The sequence below is a fragment of the Euprymna scolopes genome, chromosome 18, assembly GCF_053919585.1.
Source record: "Euprymna scolopes isolate OS-2025 chromosome 18, ASM5391958v1, whole genome shotgun sequence".
Lineage (NCBI taxonomy): Eukaryota > Metazoa > Mollusca > Cephalopoda > Sepiida > Sepiolidae > Euprymna > Euprymna scolopes.
In genome coordinates, this window is record NC_136499.1 from 124,300,974 (window position 1) to 124,328,615 (window position 27,642).

General features: G+C 35.8%; 1 protein-coding gene across 1 annotated transcript in view; it reads right to left on the reverse strand.

Moving 5' to 3' along the window:
• LOC145297800 (uncharacterized) overlaps positions 1 to 27,642 on the reverse strand; it is a 339,551-nt gene that overhangs the window by 180,018 nt on the left and 131,891 nt on the right. The window contains exons 20-21 of the mRNA XM_080144088.1: positions 27,286 to 27,489; positions 24,715 to 24,815 (exon numbers count right to left, since the gene is read on the reverse strand). Coding sequence (XP_080000214.1) covers positions 24,715 to 24,815; positions 27,286 to 27,489 — 305 coding nt within the window. The remainder of the gene's footprint in view (positions 1 to 24,714; positions 24,816 to 27,285; positions 27,490 to 27,642) is intronic.

The following is a 27,642-nucleotide window of genomic DNA, read 5'->3' on the forward strand; positions in this document are numbered from 1 at the left end:
GACTTACTCTTCATCATTTTTCTATGTTTGTAATTTTGAATTTTTTCCACTTTCTTCTCTATATTCAATGTATCCACATATCAGAATTTCCGATGTTTTTTTCCTATCTTTATTTTTATCGGCAAAAAGTCTCGGCTTTGTATGTTTGTCCACATTTGCATTTTGCTTATGTGGTAAAAGGTCATTTATTTATATTTTAACATAGTCCTCTCATAACAATTATCACGTGTAACATACAATTAACTTTGGTGCTGAAATTTGAAAATGCAATACAATCGTATTTCGAGTACACCACAAGCCGGTTACTCACCATGTAAGTTTCTATTGCATGCATAATAAACTCATTTGAATATCACAAAATGCGTTCTGGTTGGTTGGTTGGTTGGTTGTTTTTGTTTTACGGCATATCAACCCTTTTCGGGTTATTTAATGCCGAATCCAAAGATTTTGTAGAAAATTTTTTTTAATAGAATATATTTGTTGTTTTCACGTCAGTTTCTATTTAACCCATAGTTGGGATCCTAACAGGTACTACCACTCCGGGTCAGAGTGGACCTGGGAGCAATGGTAATTAAAGGGTGGCTCCACATTCCCCAAAGCCCACAAGCTGGGGCCTCACCACTGGATATAGTTTAAGGTCATATCCAGGACCCCCATTGAAGGACTTTTACCCTCTGCAGGGGGGCAGTCGGTGTATTCTAATGCCCCACCGACAGGGCCGAAATGCGTTCTGATAACATTACGCGTGTGTTAAGTTTTATCACAAACCAATATGTTTCTGGATTATTTAACGACGCATTCAGTTATTCCTGTAAAAATTTAATTATTTCAAATACTTATTTTTGGAGAGGAAATGGTTTTAATGATTTTTAACTGATAAAGAATGACTATAAAGGGAGGTAATTTGATCCTCATTAATTAATGTTTGCGATGATGATGCTTTTTTTTTTGTGATGTTGGACAAGTAAATTAAAATTTAGATACTAGATCTACTTCGGAGGCCACTGCTGCTCAATATATGCACTGCTTCTTGGAGATGACTTACTCTTCATCATTTTTCCATGTTTGTAATTTTGACTTTGTTTCACATATCAGAATTTCCAATGTTTTTTTCTAGTTTTATTTTTAATCTGCAAAATGTCTCACCTTTGTATGTTTGTCCACATTTGCGTGGAATGACATCAACACTTGATTATTTATGTAGGAAAAGGTAATTTATATTTTAATAGGAACATAGTCCTCTCGTAATGATTATCATCTGTAACAAACCATTAACAGTGATGCCGCAATTTGAAAATACAATAGTATTTCGAGTACAACCGTGTCGTTCCCTCTATACACCACAAGCCGGTTACTCAAGTTTCTATTGTCTGTATAATAAACTCATTTGAATATCTGTTGGTTGATCATGAAATGTGTTCTGATAACATTACGCGTGTGTTATTTTTTTATCACAAACCAATATGTTTCTGGATTATTTAACGACGCATTTAGTTATTCCTGTAAAAATTTAATTATTTCAAAATTGCCTGCTTTCCAGCTGACCACAATCTGATTGTCTTCAAGTCCAACGTAAACAAATTCTTGATGAACCGTCCCCCTAAGTAATCCAATTTAAAAAAATTCTCACTACTTATGTTTACTACACTATAATCACATTGACTAATGTATACCCGTTAACCCTTATCCTCGAGTGGCCTCCGGGCCTTGATAAGTGGTGAGTCCTGTGTAAAAAAAAAAAAAAAAAACTTAATAAAAATTTTTACTCATGGTGCAAACGTAAATTTTGTATACGATTGGTTTGTAAATATATTTATATTGTAGGCGTATATTTCGTAAATATATAGTCTCTAACTGGTATATTCTATTTAACTCTGTCACGTTCGTCCTGTTGCCTGATCCACGTATTCCTTGACTGCAACTCCATGGAAAAAGATAAGCATACCGTTGAGTACAGAGCAGCATATAGGTCATCATTCAATTGATTTAATGAACACATTACTACAGGCTGCTTCTCTGCAGGCTACAACATGGTAATCTTCAAGTCAATAAATACAAGGTGTCTTCAATAAGTTTCCAAGTTTTTTTCGTGTGAGTACTTTTATTGATAGTACACACATGAAACTTTAGTCCCCTTCAAAGTAATCTCCTCTGGCTGCAATACACTTGTTCTATTGTTCCAACAACTTCTGGAAGGCCCAGTGAAAGTCGTCTTGTGTGAGCATGCCAATGACTCTTGTCACAACCTATTTCATCTCCTCAATTGTCTCGTAACAACAGCCTCAAAGGTTTTCCTTGAACTAAGAAAATAACCAAAAGTAACAGAGAGCAAGGTCTGGGCCACAGAGAGGGTGAGGAATTGTCTTGATGCCTATGATAACGTCTTTCTTTCTGATATTCTCTGAGCACCCTTGGGACAAACTTCGCATAAATTTCCACGTCATCAGTCCCTCACAAAAAATTGTGTATATAGTTCCCACACTGACATCAAACTGTGCAGTTATTATCTCTATAGACACACAACGGTTCTTACACATGAAATTTTTTATTTGGCCAATCAATTCTGGTGTTCTGACTTCCTTACTTCTCCCACACCTCTCTTCATCCCCCACAGACTTCCTGCCTTCCTTGAATCTCTTATGCCCTTAAAAAAGTGATGCTCGATTCATGCAAAGTGGTTCAAAAGCAGTCTGAAGCATTCCATACGTTTCTGTGGCATTTTTTCTAAATGTTTTTTTCAAGAATTTTATTGCAAATCGTTTTTCTAAAGTGTCCTCCCGTCCATATCGCATTTTTGAAATTCACCAGCTGTGACAATCAGGCTTTAGTAGGGTGTATTCTAATTCCTAAGTAGTTCCTAAGTAATTCATTTGAACCTGAAATCATAAAAATTGGTCATCCATCTCATAAGATGTATAGTAATAAGATGCTGAATTTGGAAAAGTCTATGACAATTTTAAATGCCTGTATAAAAAAAAGTCTGGAAACTTGTTGAAGACACCTCGTACATTAGTAATTAAACTGACTTCATTCCATTCATCAGTTGTAGTCTTCTCATAATATTCTTGATCTGATGTCCTCAAGTTGCTTTTGGCCTTGATAAGTTATAATATCTTATTGTGTGTTTGTTGTATTTCACTTAGATATTTGCCAAGACTTTTGGATCTGTCAGCTGACTTCGCCGTGAAAACATAACTGATAAGAGACACGCAGTTTAAGATTTCATCGAAGTGAATAAGTGAATATCGATCCGATAGCATAATTACGGAGCTGAGGCGGCAATGGTTCATCGGTGCAGATGTTGATGAATGTTATCCTCATCATCGACAACAACTTGAGAGTTAAGTGACAGATTGCATTAGAAATGAATGACAGAACTCGTACTGAACTCATTCACCTCCAAAATTGAGTTGACCTAGCCGTCTTTTTTTTTTTCGTTCTTAATTATCTTCAACATGTCTTGCTTTAGATGACAAAACAAAACGACAGCAGTGTTGGGAACGGGGGTGGGGGGGGGTAATGTCATATATATATATATATATATATATATATATATATATATATACTATCAATGTGATGGTTGTAGGTTCAATCCTCGGCTAAGGAAAGGTGCTGATCTAGCCATACTGATGAGTTGTGATACAATGAAACAGTACTGTATGTGGATGACTATATATATATATATATATATATATATATATATATATATATTTGGACAATGTCAAAACATTGTTAATTCACTGCCCGCATAGCAGCAGCTGAATAATGCAACGATTAGAAGCTCCGACTGTCGTTTGAGCGGTCGAGTTTCGATCCTGGTTTGAAGTAGTTGCTTGTCTAGCCGCACTGATGAGCTGTGAAACAGCGAAACAGTACTGTGTGTGGATGACTATATATATATATATATATATATATATATATATGTTCATTTATATTTGTTTCATTTTACTTCAAGGTCTCACTTCCTCGATCCAACACTTGATTTCTATATGAAATTCATAAATATTCGATTATTTCATTCAAGTTCTCCTTTACATCTCATACATTAACTCAATAAAAAAAGTTGAGAACATAATTTTCCCAATTGATCGTTTAAATATATTATAGTATATTTTATGGTCTCTTGGTTTTACTGAATTCCAGAACAAGAGTTCATCTAGTCTGGTGGAGTATCTAGCTTCGTGCTGTTACTTTAAGTAATATATATATATTTACATCTAGATCACCACTTATTAAGGCCCAGAAGCCACTCGAGGATAAGGGGTATTGCGTGTACAGTAATCAATGGGATAGTGTAGTGTTCGTTAGTATTGGAAATTTGATAAAGTGTCATTACTTAAGGGGGCGGTTCATCAGGAATTTGTTTATGTTGGACTTGAAGACAGGTGGGTAGAATATGCCTAGTTTCATCTCCTGTAATTGGGTTTCAACCTCTGGAAGGTTGGAACGTAGACCCGTGATGTTGGAGAAGGAGACATGATAGTAGGGGTCTACGTTGGAGAATGGGGTTCTAGGTTTATTTGTGTTTTTTTTTTCTGGAGATATTTCATTGGAGAAAGTGCAGGATTCCTTGTAAAAGCCATGCCGATGAGATCTTATTCGGGCAATGAATACTTGATGTGATTTTGAATACTTAATAAAGGTTTATTTTTGTGAGGAAGTATCCTCGTGCAAGGTTGTCCTGACAAACCCCTTTACAAAGAGGCCTTAGACATTCCAGGATAGTGTCGAGTAGACATTCACGTTCTCTCCATAGATATGTTTTTATACGTCCATATATTGCTATGTACATGATTAATCCCAATTAACCATCTAAATATGTTATAGTATACCTTTCTTCTTGGTATTTTACTCTTACTGAATTCCAGGATAAAAATTCATCTAGCTTTGTGCTGCCACTTGAAGTAACATCACTTGCACCACTCCTTGTAAAAGCCAGTGTTGGCTAGCCATACTGAGGAGATCTTGTTTGGGTTGCAAATACTATGTGATTTTGAATATTTAGACAGGGTTTACTTGTAGGGAAAAGCATCCTCATGCCAGGTTGTTCTGACGTGTGTGCGTGTATATATATATATATATAAACTGTATCCATTGCTTCATTTCAGATTAGTAAAATATCAATATTTCCCTAAATATACGTCACAAAAAAAAATGAAAATCGTACCATCAAAGGGTTGCTTTAAGTTTAGTTATTTGCGAAAATTTTATTCAAATTCATGCTATATTCATGAAGTTATGACATTTTATTTATTATTTAAGAAATTTTACTGTCCATGGCTTTATTGCAGATCTCTTACGATGCCAAAAATCAGGTGAATAAAGGTCATCGAAAAGCAAAGGATAGTTGATGTACTCACAAGAGGATTGTCCATCAAACATTTAGCCACGAAGCTGGAATGGGTTCCAAAAACCTTGGCTGCATTCTTGAACAACCCCAACACTAAGTCCAAAAAAATAAGGGCATCAGGAGAAACCTTTTAGATCATGATATTCGGAAAATTCATAAGGAAGTCAACTGAAACACAAACAGCACCAGTGCTTTTGTTTTTGCAAAAGCTGAAATCGCTCCAAGATCCAGGCATGCCCGATGCAATGTGTTGAATGAGATTGCAAGGAACACCAAACCTGTTCAAAAACCTCCATTGAGCAAACATACGGAAAACCGAATGGCTTGGACACAGAATTACATGTTGGTTGGTTGTTTTTGTTTTACGGCATATCAACCCTTTTCGGGTTATTTAATGCCGAATCCAAAAGATTTTGAAGAAAAAATTTTTAATAGAATATATTTGTTGTTTTCAAGTCAGTTTCTATTTAACCCATAGTTGGAACCCTAACAGGTATTACCACTCCGGGTCAGAGTGAACCTGGGAGCAATGGTAATTAAAGGGTGGCTCCACACTCCCCAAAGCCCACAAGCTGGGGCCTCACTACTGGATATAGTTTAAGGTCATATCCAGGACCCCCATTGAGGGACTTTTACCCTCTGCAGGGGGGCAGTCGGTGTATTCTAATACCCAGGGCCCAGAATTACATGAAAATGGATTTCCAACAGAACCTATTTAAGGATGAGGCCCATGCTACTCTTGACGGTCCGGATAGATGGACCAAAGTTTGAAATCCGAAGAGAACTTTGACCCGTTCATCGCCAACAAAGAGGTGGAAGCATCATGTTTTAGCCGGGAATTATTGCGGATAAGTTGATTGGACCATTCTTAGCACCAGAGGGTGTAAAGCTTATCAGCAATGCATACACGGCCTTTTTGGATAATCATTTGTCGACATGGCTAGATGACATACCATTGTCATGTCGCTTTGAGATGATTTTTATACATGACAACATACCATCCCATTCTGCTTGGGGCGACTGCATTCTTCCTTGAATGGAATTTGTTGGGGAAACTCCCATGACCTGATCACCGTGTTCTCCAGACCGTAACCTCATTGAATATTCCTGGTCAATATTAAAAAGAGGAGTTTATGAGGAAGAAGAGGAATTTACTTCAAAGGATGCCTTGTGGAGGAACATAGTTGATGTTGCTAGAGCCATAACTCTTTTTAAGATCAAAGAATTGACTTCCTCGGGGGACAAAAGGTTGTTTTAAGTTATTTAAAAAAAAAAATGGTGGATATGTCGATAAATAATTAATTTATATGAGGCTTATACCTAGGATATATTTTTGTTTATTATTCTTTGACAGAAAAATATAATAAAACGTAAAGTGCGCAAGATAAGAGATTGTATTTTTGCCCTAAAACAACATTTTAAGAGACCTGCAATAAAGCGATGGACAGTGGAAATTCTTCTATCAAGAATAAAATGTCATAAATTTGTGAATATCACATGAATTTGAATAAAATTTTTGGAAATAACTAACTTTAAAGGAGTCGTTTGATGATGTAATTTTCATTTTGTTGTGATGTATATTTAGTGAAATATTGATATTTTACTAATCTGCAATAAAGCGAGCGAGTGAAACAGTATATATATATATATATATATATATATATATATATATTTTCTCTCTTTTTGTTGTTTAAATTTTTTTATTATTTTGTTTAAGCTGGGAATGTGGCATCCTACCAGATGCAAGACATTCCCCCGCCATCTCATATTTCAACCGCAAGATCTTTTTAAGATTCTAACTGTCCCTTGAAGTGTAATTGTTTGAATATTTCTTGCACTTGGTTCATTGGGTATGTTTGCCAGGTAGTTCTTGAAATTCTTTTTCATGAGTTCCAGTTGCTCCTTACTGGAATGATGGAGATCTTCCTGAGATTCCAGTTTCTTTTCATGTCGTGCATAACATTTTGGTATTTTATTTTTCATCTTTTCCCTCTCAGCTCTGCTTAACCCCACATCATTGGGGACCACTAACTTCTACTAAGGTTGCTTCTTTCTCCTTGTTCCATATCACTATGGCAGATTTAATAGCTCTGTTTTCTAGGTATGTAGCTGTAGGAATTGCATAGTCATAGTGGATGGTGAATGACTTATTTCCATCTTACATTAATTGAAATGGATGGCTCTTGTCTTGGAGAGGCTCCATGTTTTGACGAGCTTCTGGGTTTGACCTTTACTCCTGATTTGAAATGGAACACGTACATCAAATCTGTTGCCAGGGATGCTGGGAAAATGGTGGGATCCTTCTACCGCTCCAGAAGATATCTCACTACTGATGCAATTCTTTATCTGTATAAAAGCCAAGTACGTCCAAGGATGGAGTACTGCTGCCACATTTGGGCAGGAGCTGCTAAAAACAGCCTATCCTGCCTTGACAGAGTACAAAATAGACTTTGTGGTTTAGTGAGGGATGCCCTTTTCTCTTCCCTGCAACCTCTCTCCCACAGAAGAGACGTTGCAAGCCTGTCTTTGTTTTATCATTATTTCCATGGCAGGTGCTCGTCTGAGCTCTAATCCCCCGTCCCCCCTCGCCAATCTTTTTTTTTTTTTTCGTCTGGCTGAAACTACTGTCAATCATTTTCCCCACTCTTTATCTGTGCCTAAATCCAAACGTAGATTCCATGAGCAAAACTTCTTTCTTAGAACTGCACGCCAGTGGAACTCTCTGCCGCTTGCCTGTTTCCCACCTGACTACAACTTGGACGTCTTCAAGTCCAACATAAACAAACTCCTCACAAACCACCACCTTAAGTAAGACACTCTATCAAAACCTCCAATACTAATGATTACTACAATACTATCTCATTGATTACTGTACACGCAATAACCCTTATCCCTGAGTGGCCTTCGGACCTTGATAAGTGGTGACCCCCCCCCCATGTAAAAAAAAAAAAAAAAACAACTTTTTTACGGTAAACATAATCATAGTGGATGGTGAATGACTTATTTCCAACTGTTTTTTCCGGTAAACATGTTCCCAGGAGTTGCTGCTGCATTTGATATTCAATGTTTTACAGATTGTCCGTGAAGATATTTACACACTCCATTCAACGTCGCATTGTATAGTAGCCATCCCTCAGGAGAACCTTACAGCTGCATGTCAGGTGACTCACATTTTCTACTTCTGTATAGTAGAACCTGCATTTGTTGTTATTGCTGAGACCACTCATCTTTTTAAAAGCACATCAAGCCTTGATCTTGAGCAGCCATTATAATTCTCTCCTGATCATAGTGGAACGATCCTCTTTTTAGCCAGTCTTATAAAGCCGTTCTTATCTGAATATATAGTCCTGAGTGAATTCACCAAGAAAATACTTGGCATGCTGTTGATTGGCCCATTCTTCCAGTCTTTTATACTGGTAGTTCTTGGTGTGTTTTTGGTGACTCTTTTGGGTTGATTTTGCAGAAGACTTGTTTTCTGATTCTGTCTCATTTGTAAGGCCATCTTGTCAAAAATGTTTCATGATAGATGTTGTTCTTGTTTCATAATGTATCAAGGCCCGGAAGTCACTCCGGGATAAGGGTTATTGCGTGTACAGTAATCACCTTCATATGAAATTTAAAAAAAAATCGACTCAGCCATTTTTGAGTCCATAGGAAATGAACTCACACACACACACACACACACAGACCAAGTTCCTCTTATATAATAGTATATATATATATATATATATATATATATATATATATATATATATACACACACACACACACGTGTGTGTGTGTGATCAAATTCGGCTTAATGTGTGTTTTATGTGCTGGAATGTGTTGGACAAATGGAGGAGTTTATGGTCTGAGAAATATTTACACACAAAGAAGTATTGTCTTTAATTATAGCTCATCTAGCAAGATAAATGCGTACATATAAAGAAGTTATTAAGAACTGACAATCACAAAGAGAGACTTTCCCTGAAGACATATGATGTTACGAAACACTTCTCTTCACTTTTTGTTCCTTTTTTCTTAACCAATTTCATCTATGGCTTTGTTCATTGCGCACGAGACACAAAAGCTGTCTCATTTACACACACACATACTAGCTGTACAGACCCGGTGCTGCCCGAGAGTATGTCCAAATCGTTTATATATACAGGGTGGAACGATAAAATTGTCACCTTAGAAAAGGCAACATTATTCCATTTCCATTTGATGAAAACCGTTTTTTTTTTGTCGCAGACCATCTACTAGTTGGCCAGTTGAGTACAAATTCCAAGAGTGATAGGAGCCTTCTATCATGTTTGAACGTGACACAATGTTCAACAAGCGAATTTGGAGATGTACCACAGTACAACTCATGCTCTTTACAGATCAAAATTATGACAACAGGAGCATTGCCAGCACCCTCAAAATGCATTGTTGGATTGCCACGAATAACGGACGTTCCCAAGGTGATGAAAACAAAGTTTCTGGCCACGGTTATGGTTTTTGGCGTGGTTTCAAGTGAGGGTCACATCGTGCCACCTCACATCTTCAAAGTCAGCTTGAAAGTCAACACCAAAGTGTACCTGGATGTGCTGAAGAGTGTGGGGATCTCCTGGTGCAATCAGATAGCAGCTGAAAGCCCCTGGGTGTGGCAGCAGAAGGAGTGCCATGACTTTGTACCTTCTATCATTGGCCTTCTCCTCCCCCGACCTGAACCTGCTGGACTACCTAATCAAGAACATCATCAACATGACCTCCCAGAACGCCAAAGACAGCCTAATCACCGCTTTCTGCCAAGTATTCATTGAGCTCTTGCCAGCGTTTGTGGAAAAGGTATACTCCCAGTTCCGGACCCGTATCAATTTGATCATTGAATTGATGTCAGTTCTACTACATAATCAAGTTACCTGAATTGATTTTTTCAATAAAAGTTTTAAAATAAAGCTGTAGTGTTATTTTCTTTAGGACGACAACTTTATCATTCCACCATCTACTTTTCTAATGTGTTCTTATTTCTATCCCAACTTATATATAAAAGGTACTTTGTCTCTGTGTGCTTGTTCACTATGGATTCTGAAACCGTAAGTACGATTTAAAAAAAACAACAACATAATTTCACACAAATTTACATTATGTGTCTGGGTGTGTTTTTAAACAGGTTTTGTATCAAAATGCCTTCGATAGGTTTCGAAAATTGAAAAAAAATCTGAGTAAAAAAAGGAACAACATCCTTATACAGCCTAACATCACAATTATATTTGAGCAATTTTATCGTCATGCAAGCAGAAAGGCCCAGTGTATAAAATCAACGGTAAGTTCTTTGATATGACAGGGGCACGTTCAAAATGAATGTTTCTTTTTAGAGCACAATTGAACCATAATACTTGACTTTTGTACGTTTAACTTTTAATTCAAGTAATTATGTAAAAATATTTTCATGAAATCAACAGTTGGTTCTTTGATATGACAGGGATGCGTTCGAAATGAATGTTTTTGTTTGGAGCACAACTGAACCATGACTTTTGCATTTTAAACTTAAATTTAAGCCGTTATATAAAATTAAGGTACGAGTGCACTTATTGATCCATGCTGAAATAATAATGCTATTTAGAAAGCCATTCTTAACATGAGGAGAGGAGGGTGTTTTGTAACTATTCTGTACTTTAACCTTACAATTTAATAAAGACAAATATCATAAAACTTTAATGAAACTTGAAAATACTATTCAAAAAATAGCGTGGAACAATAAGTGCACTAGCACCAAAATTAATTTAATAAAATCAACAGTATGTTCTCTACAGTGCAATGTAGACTAAGTCACTGTGGGAAGGCATGCAAAGCTTTCTCCTAGTACACCACAGTGAGTCCTTGACAAAAGCAGGCAATCAATCGATTTGATTGAGAAATGGGCAATTTCGTCGATGACAATAAAAGTATTGAAGTGTGGAACATTCATTGCTCCTCATTCAAACCCGGGCAATGTTGGGTCATCTTGCTAGTACCATCTAAATTGAATAGGCAAACAGGAATTTAAATACTTCTCGAATAGATGCCGATAAGGACATTATTTTTATTTCATGACAAAGTTTAGGTGATGTATGCTAAAAGTCTGTATGTTACAAATGGCCTTTTCTTATGTGTATAAAAAATAAAGAAAACACCTGATTCCTAAGTTACCTGTCGTTAAAAAAAAAATGTCTAAATTATACTTTATCCATCGTGACCAGAAGTGGATTTTTCACAAGCTTATTAAAAAAGAAAAAAAAAGAGAAATGCTCACAGACAGCACTGTAGGATACACATATCATTATTTTATGTATATATGTGTACTATTTTAAGGATATATAAGACATATTTTCAGTGTTTACTTCAACAGTGCCCGATATATTAGAGCATAGCTAGGTAGTAAGATATGAAAAGTTATCATAAACATATTTTCATAACTTTCTATCTCTATAGTTATATATATATATATATATATATATAATTTTTATGAGTTTATTCAATTTAGGTAAACAAAATTACCATAAGTCGCTACAATAAATTTACTATTTCAGTCTTAAAAGATATTGTCAGGTGACATGAGACCTCTGGTCTTAATCAAGGCTAGTCATTTAATTTTGTTTCCTTAAATTGAATAAAATAATATCTTGCTTTTTTTAAGTGAGCTCTATCAACAACCTTGTTGAAATTCAACAGTTTTTACTTTTGAATTTTTTAACCTGGAATATATATGTCTTTTTTTTAAATTATTTTATTTATTTATTTTTTTATTTTATTTTTTTTATGTGTATGTATGTGTGAGTGTGTATATATGTACATATATGTATATATATGTGTGTGTGTGTGTGTGTGGTATGTCTGTATATGTATGCGATTGTATGTGTGTATGTATGTCGTATATATCAAAAAAGAAAGAAAGTCATAAATGGACCCAAAAGCCACCTCCACACCAAATGAACTTAACTCTGATTGGACCCCACAACATGCTGACTATTGGAGACAGAAGGTCTGAAACAGACATTTCTCTGAAAAACACACTCAGAGTTATCAGATATAAAAATGCTCTCCAAAATAACATTTCAAACTTTCACTTAAAAAACCTTTATTAAAAAAATATCTGAAGAGAGCTGATCAAGATTTGAAATGCATTATAAAAATATTTTAAAATAAAAAATGATAAAAGGCTGAAGAACCCACAATTGTTGATGGTTACACTCTTTTAAATATATATATATATATATATATATATATATATATATATATATATATATATATAGAATAATAGACCAAAGGTCTAAAAGAGCAAAGTTTCCGTTAATGTATGAATACTTTAAAAGTGCTGTGTCTGAAGTACTGAAGATATATGATAAACTCGATAGGCGTTTTTACCTAGAGCTATATTAATACGGAGAGATAAAAGATCAATAATTGTGAAATTATAAATAAGCTTCAAAAGGAGAAACAAAATTTTGATTTTGTTTTGTTTTTCCTCTTGAAGATGATTCAAAATTTCACAATTACTGATCTTTTATCCCCTCTCTCTCTATATATATATCTATATCTATATATATACTAGCGTGGGTACCCGGCGTTGGCCGGGGTTTTTGTCGGTGTAAAAAAAAAAAAAAAAAAAAAAAAATTTTGGTACAGAGTTAAGCTAGAACCCGAAGCCTCGACACAAACGTGGAAAAGAAAGGGGGGAGGGAACCTGACTCCACGGGGCAGAAACTGAAAAGCGTTTTAATTTAACTTTGGCTGCAAGCCAGTTCTCCCAAGATGTTGGGGAAAACCAGCTCCCCATAAAAAAGGGAGTGTCCAACTGAATAGCAATTGTTTGATATAACGAGTTTTGGCCGCATTGATCAAAGCTGATTGCTTTTCTGGATGTCCCCAAAGAAACATGCGGAGACCAAGAAATATTGCGAAAATAGTATGTAAAAGTCGTCCAAATAAAAGATACACACGACCATGTTTTGTGAATCAGAGATATTATAATCTAGGTAGTATATAAAAAGTGCTAAGAAACAGTGCCCCCCCCCCCCCGAGCCCTCTGCCAAAGCCTTTGCCGGGCATACACGAAATGTGCACACACTCACACACATTTTGCCTTTTATATATATAGATAAAAAAGAGAGAGAGGATTGTTTTAGAATTTTCTGGGCTATATTTCTCATATGTAATTCAATTCTGAAGTCTGATTATGATAAAAAAAAAAAAAAGGTACTTGTACAGTTTAATCAAGACATTAAAAAATGCAAATATCGAAAAAAAGGTTATATTGTACGGCTCCGTTTTGGACTGAAGATCTCCGGAAAAAAAATTGATCTAATTTGATCGAATAGTTTTTTTTTTTTTACAGTGGAAAAACACGTTCTTATGAGAGCGCGTTGAAGTTGGCCATTATGAAATTTGCTGAACACGCCACAGGGAGATAACTCTATGTAAAGCGCCGACACTCCCTCCCCGTCTTTAATACTAGCTTTTCTTCCTAAAAATCAAACCTTTTGCTCGGTATCTCCGAAAAAAAAAAAAATCCATTTAATTTGATTGAGTACAGTTTTTTTACAGTGGAAAAACACGTTTTTATGAGAGCACGTTGAAGTCAGACATTATGGAAATTTTTAACACGCCATGGGGAGATAACTCAATGCAAAGCGTCGAGACTCCCTCCCTATCTTTAATAATAGCTTTTCTTTGTAAGAATCGAACCTTTTGCTCGGTATCATAACAAATTGTTTTTTCGCTGTAAAAATAAAAAAAACTACTTGATGAAATTAAATGAAATTTATTTTCGGAGAACTTCATTCCATAACGGATACGTACAATTTAAACTTTTTTCGATATTTTCATTTTTTAATGTCTTGATTAAGTACCAAAAAAAATAAGCCACCCATCGATTTGATGTGGAATTCAAATGGTCATAATGTTAGTGTTACCCCCCACCCCCCATTTTGTGGTTGGTTGTTTTTGTTTTACGGTATATCAACCCTTTTCGGGTTATTTAATGCTAAATCCAAAGATTTTGAAGATAAATTTTTTAATAGAATATATTTGTTTTCAAGTCGGTTTCTATTTAACACATAGTTGGGACCCTAACAGGTACTAACACTCCGGGTCAGAGTGGACCTGGGAACAATGGTAATTAAAGGGTGGCTCCACACTCCCCAAAGCCCACAAGCTGGGGCCTCACCACTGGATATAGTTTAAGGTCATAACCAGGACCTCTTTTGTGGTGATGAAGTGATTATATATAGATAAATATAATATCTCTGAAATATATAATAAGTTTTGAAAACATATATGGCAATTAAGCTACACAGAATTTTTCACATTTTATCATCTTGAGGATTCATCAGGCTATTACCAAGAGGATGAAGCATGGAAACTTCTCTGTAGCTTAATTGCTATATCTTTTTTCAAAAATTACTACCTAGCTCTACTTATGTATTGAGCACTGTCAAAGTGAATACTGAAAATATTTACATAAAATAATAAATATATATGTATTATAAATATAATTAAAGAATAAACAGAGATTTTAAATGTGAAAAAGAAATTTTATTTTCTCCTTTTTTAGCCGATTCATCTATAACTATGTTTATTATGCAAGAGACACAAGACACTAAAGAGTTCTATGTGCAAATACGAGCAAGTGTAACCCCGATTACACATGTGGATAGACTTTTTACTTTTAGTTTCTGAGGAAAAACAAAAAGATCAACAAAACTCAATAACTCTTTCTCTGACAAGGGATTTTTAAATTTAAAATTTATTAGAAAAAAAAAAAAAAGAAAAAATGTTTTTTTCCAACTAAAAGCATGTTCTAAAGCAGTTTATTCTTTAATTTTCCAATTCAAGATGGTCTCACTTGCCAACACTTTTTTCAATTTATATATAAGTGAGAATGCGTGTGCGTGTGTGAGTGTGTGTGTGTGCGTGTGTGAGGACAATTCTCAACCTACATACTCAATGAATTTTTGATCTATGGCCTTGAAATTTGGTATATAGGATATTCAGACATGTGGAAAATATTTTAATCAGTCTTCATCTTAGGGCTGCTAAGGGGTCGAAATTGAAAAATTGGTATGTGTGGAGGTCATTGGATTTTTATCTGTTTGTCAACTGTTTCACGAATGCACATGCGTGAATAATTCACATGACAGATTCCTTATGTTAGAAATAAGTAGGTTTGAAAACACTTTTTAAAGATCATGTCAAGCTGGCTTAATAGTTATCGTACTTGACTCACTGTCTTCAGGTTTTGGTTTTGATCTTAGCTTGCAAAATCTTTTACTTACAAGTAAACTGTTTAGAAAAAATATAATACTCACATGCACATGTCTCAGTTTCTGCTTAATTAAAATATAATATTTATGCATATTTTATGACTGGGCAACGCCGGGCAGCAGTACATCTTTTCAACTCCTTGACCTAATGTTCACAGGAAACATGAGTTGGAACAATTACATTGAGAGTGTTCGAACATGTTTTCCCTCACATATACACACCCACATGTACGCACACACATACGCACACACACGCATATACACAGCCTCATACACACACTCACATTCATGCGCATACACACAACCGAGCTGTGACGTCACTTCCTTTTAAGTGAAAACCAGACATGCGCACCCAGAACACTAACTCCAGTATAAAAGTCAACAAAACCTGTCAACTTCCCTTTTTCGTCCGGACCAGCGTTCGACCTGTTGAGTCGACGAACCGACCGCGCACCTTAACGTCACTTTCCCTGCTACTGTAATGTGGGATAAGCGCACGTACACTTTATACGCTTTCTCTCTCCATAAACTGGATTGACTTTCTCACTCTATCTTCCCTTCGGCTTTGGTCCATCAACACAGATATGTGCGTGACTCTCTACTGAGCTTAACCCTCTCTTTCTACAGGCCGGCTTGCCACTTCGCGTTTCTCTATTGCATTCCCCATTCCTTCCACGCGCGTAGCCGTCAACGGCCGAATGAACACGTGTACACCCAAGACTTCATTTCTCAACAGAAAATAAACGACATGTTTATTTTATTCCAGCATTTGAGTTCTTTGTTTCCTTCATTCAATTCGTTTCATTATTTTTTCTTGTAGCGAGTTAGGGTATTTATATCCTGGTCCGCAACAAGAGCATTGCCAATACCGCTGCGAAGAAGGCAGGTTCTCTCTACCGTGCTAGAAAGCTACTAACGCTCGAAAGTATCGTGTACCTCTATAAGGCCACTATTCGCCCATGTATGGAATATTGTTGTCATATTTGGGCTGGTACATCTGCTACTAGTATCTTGCTCCTGGACAATGTTCAAAAGAGAGTCGCCAACCTGATAGGTCCTGAACTGTCATCTACGCTTCAGCCTCTGTCCCATCGAGAAAATGTAGCATTCCTCTGCCTGTTCTGTAAGTATTTTGACGGTGAATGCTCTGACGATATATATATATATATATATACATATATATATATATATATATATATAGATATCATAGGTTTGAAATCTGAGAAAATGCAAAACGCAGACAGACAATAAATATTCATCTTTTGTAGATATAGAAAATAGATAAAACAGTATCGATTTTAAGTGGACAATCTTTGAGTTTAAAAATATATTTCTTTTGAAGCAAAATAAAAATTGTACGTCGCACAAGAACATCTTAAATTCAGATTTTCGACTTTGACAAATAATTTTTTGTGTGTTTTACAAGTCTGGAATATATAAAAAAAAAAAATCAATTGCAGCAAACAATGAAGAATTTGAAAAATAAAAATAAAAGAGTGAACTACAAACAAAGTTTCTCAAAATAGATTAACTTAATTCCAAGAAATCGATTAGACACTGAAAAAATTATTACTTGAAAACCCCCCTCCAAAAAAAACAAAAGATTAAACAAAAAAATCATCATCATCATGCTAACATAGGTTGGACCTTAAAATAGTAAAAAAAAATAAAATTTTAGAAGTATAAAATATTTTCAGAAGATTAATAGAAATATTATGTACTGCTTGACTTCCCTTATTCGCATCATCTTTGATTATTATAATGGAGGTTTTGTGTCTGTATTAGATAGTAAGAAAAAGGAGAGGAAACTATTAAAACATCCAATGTTGTGATAGGTCAAACAGAAACTATGGAGATTAGAGAGAAGGTAATTTTGAAACAGTCAATTAAGCAGTTAGAGCAGTGTTTCTCAACTAGGATTTCCCCTGAAACCCCCAGGAGTCCACAAAAACAAGCAAGTTTGGCTATTTTTTTTATTTAATTTCATATACATAATATTACTAAACACATATGATATATACTGGGTTATTGTTATATTATCTAACTCAGAGTTTCTCAAAGTGGGCTCAGCGAGTGAGGCTGAGGGGCTCCAGAAGTCTGTTCTTAAAGAGAACCAAATGCTTTATATGGAAAAATTAAATGACTGTAGACATTTAATTATTGATATCTTTTTTTTTTTGTTGCTGGAAAGAGATATGATACATAATTGCAGGTGTATAAAGTTCCAGGATGGTTCATGAAAAAAAAAAAAAAAAATACAACAATTTTTGATTATTTATTTATTTGCAGACTATTATCTTCATAATCTAGTTGTTGTCTCATAACATTTGGCCAACCATTCCTTTTAAAAGATGAGGATAATTGTCTCAAAAGGATTCCAATAATAAAAATAAAATACCATTCGGTATGGACCCGACGGTAGAAGAAAAACCAAACAGGAAGGAAAAAACTTGGATTTATAAGATCAAAAAATCCAACCTTGATCGCCCTTCAGGTCCCGTGGGACAGTGGATAGAGACACTGAATCCTACCCAAAGCTGGCCAGAGGTTTAGTTGGCCGATGTGGAATAGAGATAAAAATGAACAGGAATTCAAAGGAGGAAAATAGACACACGTGTTGACTGATGAGAAGAACTCTTTATTAAAAGGGAAAGAACAAAAAAGGGATTATGGGATATGTACAGGGAAAGGGAGGTAATAGAGATACAAGAGTTATCGGACTTTCAACAGAGACAACAACTAAGGCAGTAATTACTGAAGATTCAGTTATGAGACTCAGCACTTCTATTCCGTCACAGTTTATCACCTGACGAAGGCCAGAGGAATAATTGGTCATAACGTGATGAGGATAATAACCCGCAAATAAATAACTTTCTCTAGATGCTAGATATCCCGTATTAGATATGGGGAAGGGGTCTGACTAGGGAGACATAAAGTGGAAAAAATAACCTGCAATATGACTTCAAACTCCTTCCAATAATAAAAATAATTATTGATTAATCAAAAACAAAAAATGGTTGTAAACATTATCATTAGTTAGGTGTTAAAATTTGAAAATAATATTTTGCATATTTATTTTAGAAATTGTCTCTGAAAAACCTTTACCCTGCTCAGGGATTCCATGGTGTCCTGAAGTTTGAGTAACCTTGATCTAACCTATTCTGCAAAACTCAATTATGTCCTGCAACACCAAAAACAAACCAACAATTTTCCTCTCTCTTTCTTTTTTCTTTCTTTTTCTCTCTATTATTTTTCTCAATTGGTCATTTGAAGATATAAAAAACTCAAAACATAAAAACATTTACTAGAATGACTAAATTTGGCATTAAATAACCCGAAAAAGGTTGATGTGCCGTAAAATAATGAAACCAAACACCTTTAGATATGAAGAACTTAAGGCGTAAAAATTTTTACCAAAATGACTGGATTCAGCATTTTCACTGCACAACTCCATAAATAGTATCCCTGCAAATATGATCCCAAATAGTAGTCCCTCATAACTAAGTTGCTCTGTGTGCCTTGTTTGGGATTAAATAACAGTAAATAAAAAAAAAAAACAACAACTAACCAATGTTTGGTTTGATGAAGTCAGGAATATTGTAAAACCGTTTGTTAGGAGTCTCGAACCCAATCCTTTATTATCATTACGGGGGTACCGTGTTTGGACTCCAGCTAGGCTCTGAGACATAGTTGCTGATTCTCTGTTTTGAATGTTACTTTTCACTAGTGACATATGGTCGAGTGGTCCTAGACATTGTATCAAAGTTTACAGTTACCCAAAGGTGCTGAGTTCAATCCTGAACGAAGGCAGTGAAAAGTAACATTCAAAACAGAGAATCAGCAACTATGTCCCAGAGCCTAGCTGGAGTCCGAACACGGTACCCCCGTAATAATAAAGGGTTGGGTTCGAGGCTCCTAACAAACGGTTCCCCGTTTCGATACAAAACACCTGATGAAGGCCGGAGGGCAAAACGGCTGAAACATTGTGTCTATAACTACCAAGATGAGGAAGTCAGTCCGACAATCTCAATCAATCCGGTATCTTATAAAATATTGGTTTTTAAAGATGATTTTTTAATTTTAAGGGTTGTCTTATATGCTGAAATATACGGTAGATGCATGCATCTTTGCTGCATATTCTTGTGATGTTCATTCAATCAATTAGATTTTTTATATTGTGGAATATATTTTTTGGGGGGGGGGCTCCTTCAGTCTATTACAGACTATGGATACTCATGAAGGGGTGCCTACACATGAAATTTTTGTGGCAGGAGTTGCGCAATCTCCAACCACACCTCTCCTGAGACAACATTGTTAAATAGCAGTCGCAAGTGAAGTGTACGTTCAGGATGACTGGAAACAAATGCCGAGATAAGCGCAGAGCACATACAGCGCCTAGAATTCCCAAATGGTCACCCATCTGGTAATAACCAGGCTCAACGTTGCTTAACTTCAGTGATCTGACAAGAACCAGTGTGTCAACACGATTATGCCGTATATATGTGGAATATTTAAACATGGTAAAATTATTACTGTTATTTACTAGCAGAGAGACCTGACATTGCCTGGGGTTGAATAAGTATAAATTAATGTTCAACACTTTCGATAGTTTTATTTACATCGAAATCTGTGAAATCGTCCATTTTTCAATCAAATTGATTGATTGCCTGCTCTTGTTAGGAACTCACTGCAGTGCAGCGGGAAGAAGCTTCGTATACCACATTGTGTAGTTCTTAATATAGAGTACAGATAAAAGTTTGATATAGAATACATAACGCTAAATGTAATGACACCAATAAAGATTTTTACGGCGAGTGAAATAAAATAGCAGAAAACACGACCCCAAAAGTACTTGGCCAACAATAAACTGATTGACCTGCTGTTAACTCCCACTCTCTCTTTCTTCACCTGTTTCCACTTCTTTCCCCTCACCGCTTCCCTTATTCCAACTCTCGTTCCCAGTTACAGTAATTTCGCTGTAGCTTCTCTTCACTTTAGTAAAAGTAGATTAAAATAAATCTTTCATATAAAAAGAATAAGTCTTGAATTCGCTCTAGAAAATTATTTTTGGTCTGATGACATGGTCTCTCGGAAGAACCAAGTATGCACATATGTAGCCAATAATCTACAATATAAATCTCACCTGTCTGTTTAAATGCATGTATGTATGTTTGTCTGTCGGCCTAAAATTTCCGACAGAGGAGACGGATTTTCACAAGATCGATATCGTTTTGAAGTTCGACCCTTCGGAGAACAAATATCGAAAAATTGGCCAAAAACATTCTTTCACCCTCGACTGAATTTTATCACAACAGAAGATTATCCATGTAATGTCTGAGTTCCCATCTGAGTATGAAAGAGATACAATCAAGGAAGTGAACGTTGGGAGAGCTCCAGGGCTTGATAGTATTCCTGTGGAAGTCCTCTTACATGGGGGTGATAAGCTTGTTCATGAAATTCTTCATCTTATCCCTGATGTCTGGAAGGGATTTTCCGCCCATCAGGATTGGGTTGATGCAATTCTTATATCATTGTACAAGGGAAAGGGATCCAGGACCGACTGTGGAAGTTATCGTGGGATAAGTTTATTGGAAACAGTTGGCAAAGTATTTTCCAGAGTTCCATTCAATAGATTGTTAAAGTATGTTTGTCAATCCGTCATTCCAGAAAGCTAAAGTGGCTTTCGTCTGGGCAGAGGAACCACGGACATGATCTTCTCTGCTCGGCAGTTGCAGGAGAAATGTACTGAACACCGTGTTCCGCTTTATCAGGTTTTTGTTGATTTGACCAAGGCTTTCGATACGGTGAACAGAAATGTCCTATGGATAATTCTGGGGAGGTTGGGATGCCGACCTCAATTTCTACGATTACTCAGGGAGCTCCACACTAATATGAAGGCTCGACTGAACTTCAACGGATGCCTGTCGGAACCCATCTCAGTTGACAATGGTGTGAAGCAGGGTGATATTCCAGCACCCAAACTTTTTTTCAATTCATTTTGCAACTATGCTTTCCTATGCCTTTAGGGAATGTTTTCTGAGTGTTTATTTGCGTTTCAGAACCACAGGTAAGGTCTTTGATCTTCGTCGTTTTCATGCTTCTACAAGGACCTTTCAGCACCTGGTTTATGAATTGTTTTATGCGGATGACGCCGATCTTGTAGCCCATAGTGAGAGGGATATGCAGGGTATCATGATCTGTTTTCAGGGGCCTGTGTGTCTTTTGGGCTTACTATTAGTCTTAAGAAGACTAAGGTCATGTTCACACCTCAACCCGGTAGTTTGTATGTGGAACCAAATATTTTTGTCAACAACTAGAGACTTGCCATGGTTGACACATTTGTGTATTTGAGTAGTACTCTTGCCAGAGACGGAACCCTGGATGCTGAGATCAACTATAGGATACAGCGTGCCACTAAGGCTTTTGGTGGCTTAGAGAAGCGAGTGTGGTCTGACAGGGGTATAACTCTTCATACAAAGATCAGTGTCTATCAATCTTGTATTTTACCATCCCTGCTTTACGCTTCTGAGGCCTGGACAACTTATGGTAGACACATAAAAGTCATGGAGAGAGTACACCAGAAATTCCTGAGAAACATTCTGGGCATCAGGTGGAGCGCTGTTATAACTGATGTGGATGTTCTCATGCAAGCTGACGTACCTTGCATCGAGAAGTTGATTATACGCAACCAGATAAGGTGGGCTGGACATCTGACAAGGATGGACGACAAGAGATTGCCAAAGTGCCTGTTCTATGGTGAAATTACACAAGGAAAGCGTCCACAACATAAACCTAGGAAACGCTTTAGGGATAACATCAAAGATAATCTTAAAGCTCTTGGTATTGACGAGTTCAGTTGGGAAAGTGCTTCCAATGATCGTAAAAAGTGGCGCTCCTTGGTCTATCAAAGCTGTGATAGTTTTGAGAAGAAAAAATATGAGCATGCAAAAATGAAGCGTGATATCCGGAAGAAAAATCTGTCAGATCTATCAAGTCTGTCGGAGGCTTTCGTGCAGAACCACATCTGTGATTTATGCGGTAAAATGACTTTATTCGGAGCTGGCCTGGCTAGCCACAAGCGATCACATGGAGATCAATCTTTCTTTGATGGGGAAAACACTGTGGGGCACAGATGTTCTGTTTGCTCTGTGGTCTGTAAATCGAGTAGAGGCCTGAAGTGTCATATGAACGTCCACAGTAGAGCAGCACCAGTTGGCATCCCTCAATCTCAGCTTAAGTGTGACCTTTGCAACAGACTGTGTAAGAGAAGGGCTCGTCTGAAGAGCCACCTTCGTTCCCACAGTAGATAGAAATTGATGCATCTTGATCACATCTCCACATGTATATATATGTGTGTATAAATGTATATATATATATGATAAAAAAAAACAAATAAAAAAATTCAAATAAAATAAATAAATAAAAAAAATAATATTTCAAAAGTACATGAAAATGAATGAATAATCTACAATAAAGCAAGGAAAAGATGGTCTTCTTCTGTCAAGAAATGACAATCACCATGTTTGTCTGTCTGCCTAAAATTTCCGACAGAGGAGACAGATTTTCACAAGATCGATATCGTTTTGAAGTTCGACCCCTTCAGACGACAAACATTGAAAAATTGGCCAAAAACATTAATTCTTTTACCCTCAACTGGGCACTTTACAACAGGGAGGGGTTGCTTTTTCCATTAATATTTTCGAAAGTCACCCCCTCTTTTTGATTGACTAGCCTTAATTTAAACATTCGTCACTTCCGGTTTGGTGATGGGCGCAACAGCAAAGACGTCACATCCTTTTTTTTTCAGGTTCTTTTCCTCCTGTGCAGTACGGGTTCGTGCCTGTCTGCCTCCTACCACAATTTTTTTTTTTTTTTTGCTCAACACACACCTCCAAACACCTGGGTATAAATAAACTACAAATATGCTCTATTCATTCATTGAGCACTCTTTGATAAATACTGAAGTTTCAAAGAAGTTTATATAAAAAGAACAAGTCTTGAATTCAGTCTAGAAAATGATTTTTCATCTAATGAAAGACGCACTGCAGAAACATGTATGCACCTATGTAGCCAATAATGTTTGTACAAATAAAAATACTCTCTCTCTCTCTCTATATATATATATATTAGAATTTTTAGCCCGTTAAAAATGGACAAAACTTATAACTTGTTGAATACTTTATGTCAAATTGATAGTTCAATATGGTTAAACTTGTGATCATTTTTGCATTAAATACTAATCCCTATTAATCATTAACTGTGCATTGAATGGATACCATAATACTTAGTTCGTTGCACATTATCATTACAAAGCAGCATGCAAAATTTCAGCTAGATCTGCTGAGTAGTTTCCAAGAAAAAAGTGAAACTGAGATGGACAGAAAAACAAAACAAAATATAATATATACATTTTCTTATTTTTCTTATCATTTCATTTCATTGGAGTATCCCATCAGATGCCAAACAATCACCTATTTTATACATTCCAACCGAGAGATCTTTATAAGATTCTAACCATCTAAGTGCAATTGTTTGAATCTTCTTTGCACTTGATACACCGGGTATATTTGTCAGGTATTTTTTTAAAAGATTCTTTTTCATGAGTTCAGTTGCTCCTATAATTACTGGAATGATAGAAATCTTCCTAAGATTCCAATTTCTTTTCATGTCATACATAAGATCATGGTATTTCGTTGTATTTTCCCTCTCAGCTCTGTTTAACCCAGCATCATAAGGGATACTGTGTGTGTGTGTGTGTGTGCGTGTGTGTGTAGTGTGTGTACGAGTTCATGTTTTGCCGTCGATACATCAGCTATTTATAACCACACTGATGAGTCTTAACAAAGATGAAACACATGTGGATATAAAAATAGTTTTTAAATAATATTAGCTAATCTAATATTTATAATTATGTGTTCTCCAGTTCAACAGAAAGATACCTGAGTTTTTAAAGATTCATTTGTGTTGAAGGAAAAAGTGTCCATGTTGCACCCCCCCCTCTCCCACTACCTCTTGCCTCAACATTGAACTTTGCTTTTTTTTACTCGAAGTTCACATCTCTTTTAATTGGAGATGATATTAATGTCTTTTGCTTACTTGTTGGTGTGAATTGAAATTGGATGTTTCTTGACTATCGAGAGTGGCAACCCATACATTTCCTCGTTCATCTGCGCAATGTAATTTCTTTGATCTTCAATCTAAGACAAAAAAAAAAAATTTTATATTGGTCAAGAATGAAAGGATCAAATGTTCATTTTATTTTAAATACGTTTCACAGAATTTAAGTCAAACTCACACACACAAATTATAATATACGAAACGTACCTGCGACACAAAAATCACATCGATTAGGGTATATCATAAGTAAGTACTAGACACACCTGTAACCTGATAGGTCATAAAACTATCACGATTTATTCCACTTCGGTTTCGTTCAAAAATTCATCAACTGACATATATTTTTTAAGACATTCTTCTGTCCTAACTAAAAGTTTATTTACTTCTATATTATCCTCATTGTATCAAAGTTTTATATTATTCTTATATAAATACTAATAAAAACGACTTATTAACATCTAATTTACAAATGTGTTCATGGTATGTACAGATGCACATGAATTTAAATTATTATAACAGACAAAAAAAGAGTCACTCTTTCTCTGAATACTCAAAGAGACAAAAAATATATTAGAGTGGTTGAATCAAGATAGCATAATAGGAGTAAAAAAAAATGCACAGAAAGTTGAAAAAGAAAGAAAAAGAGAAGCAAGTGATTTGTTCATCTATATATATAAAAGCGAAAATGTATGTATGTATGTGTGTTCGCTTTTTCTGTATGTCAACAAAAGGCTTTTTTCAGAGAAGCGGTCGCTCACTTAACAACTTTTTAAAACTTTTTATATCACATATAAATTGTAATATCTCACAGTTAACAACGAAGCTCGCCTGTCTATTTAATTTGCTCGATTTCAGGAAGATAAATATTCAATATTTGTCGCTGGCCGCATGTGGCTTAGTCTTTTTCCTATAACATCTTGGGGAGGGGGGAAAAAGCGTTCAGCAGTAAATGAATACTATCCCGCAGTCAAACTTGACCTCATTAACTCATTAAAACGGGCACCTGCTAAATTCAAGTAATTAAATAAATTCAAACATGTTTCCTTTAGCATCTCGCGGTGGAGCAATCATTAACGTCGCACGTTTTTTTTTTTTTTTACACTTTAATTTACAACTTTGCCTCAACGGTTCAGGTTCGATCCTCATACTTACTTTTTTTTTTTTTAACTCCTCCCCCACACACCTCCAAACACCCGGGCAACGCTGGGTACCCCTCGCTAGTCTTTAATATAAATCTCACCTGTCTGTTTAAATGTATATATATATGCCTGCCTAAAACTTTCGACAGAGGCGACGGATTTTCACAAGATCGGTATCTTTTTGAAGCTCGACCCTTCAGACGACAAATATCGAAAAATTGGCCCAAAACATAAATTTCTTCACCCTCAACTGAGCAGTTTTCTATAAGAAGGGTTGTGTTTTTTTGCTGACATTTGTTGCAAGTCATTCAAACCTTGTGTAAATGACGTCGTATAAAAGGCATTATTTCGACCGTCCGTAATGTCACAACTGTGGTAGGCACATTGATAAGAGTATTTGTTTTGTTTTTTTTTCACCTTTTTTTTCCTCTGGCGCGTTATGGGTTTCGAGCCTACTTACTACTCCTCCTATTTTTTTTGTTTCCGCTTGCAATTTCCCATTTTTTTTGTTCAACCAACAGCCTTACACACAACTCCACTTTCTTTTCCGCCTTCACATCATGGGTTCAAGCCTGCCTGCCTGCCTGCCCACTACAACATTTTTTTTTTTCATTTGCTCAGCATACACTTCCAAATACCCGGGCAATGCTGGGCACCTAGGCTAGTTTAATTATAAATTACAAATAATTAAAACAGAACATTTTTCAAAAATAACTCAATCCCAGAACCGAGAAATATTTTTGTATGTAGTTTGTGTGATTAATGTATTCACAGGTTTCCATTATTATTGATCCTGACAAAAACTGCATGCAGCACAAAAATCATATCAATTAAGGAATATTATACGTCTAATATTTTGCAGATTGACAGATATACTAGACGCACTCATGACCCGATGGGCCGCAAACACTGCCAATATTTGTTCCACTTTGATTTCATTAAAAATAATGAACTCCAACGTATCTTTGAAGACATTTTTCTTGTCTAAAATTTTTTTACTTCGATATCATCATCATATCAACGTAATATTATTTTATACTATTATTAGTTTGCTGCATGTTATCATAACCAAAGCATATACAAAATTTCAGCTAGATCAGCTCAGTAGTTTCAGAAAAAAAAAACTTGTAGAGTAAATGTGGTATTGTGGTAACTAATCTTTATTAATCCCTAACTATGCATCGAACGGATACCATAATACTTAGTTTGCTGCACTTTATCATTATCAAGTTGTAACAGGCAGAGAGACAGACAGACTAAGAGAACTAGCATACATATATTTTCAAACATTAATGTAAGTAACTAAGATCAAAGCAGTAACTAAGATCAAATCAGTAACTAAGATCAAAGCAGTAACTAAGATCAAAGCAGTAAATAAGATCAAAGCAGTAAAATAAAAAAAAAGTCTCACCTGTTGATTAAGAATCGTTTTGACCAATGTCGTCTGCTTGTTCAGATTGATACATTCATTAAAGTAAGCGCTGTTGAAATATGTTGTGTATCTCGAATGATAACGTGGTCGCTGATGGATAATTTGTATGATTTGCTGAGCCAACAACCGGCGTTCATCTTGATCAAAAACATTGCAGTACGCTTCAAAATAACATCGGATCAACTAAAACCAAACAAATAAAAATAAGAGTAATTCCCATGTCAAATCATGCAGTGCTTAGGACACGCATGTCGTCAGATTTTGTTGTAACTTGCAACAATGATGGACATCTGTAACATAGTGCATACTCTAATTCAAGACATTATATATAAAAAA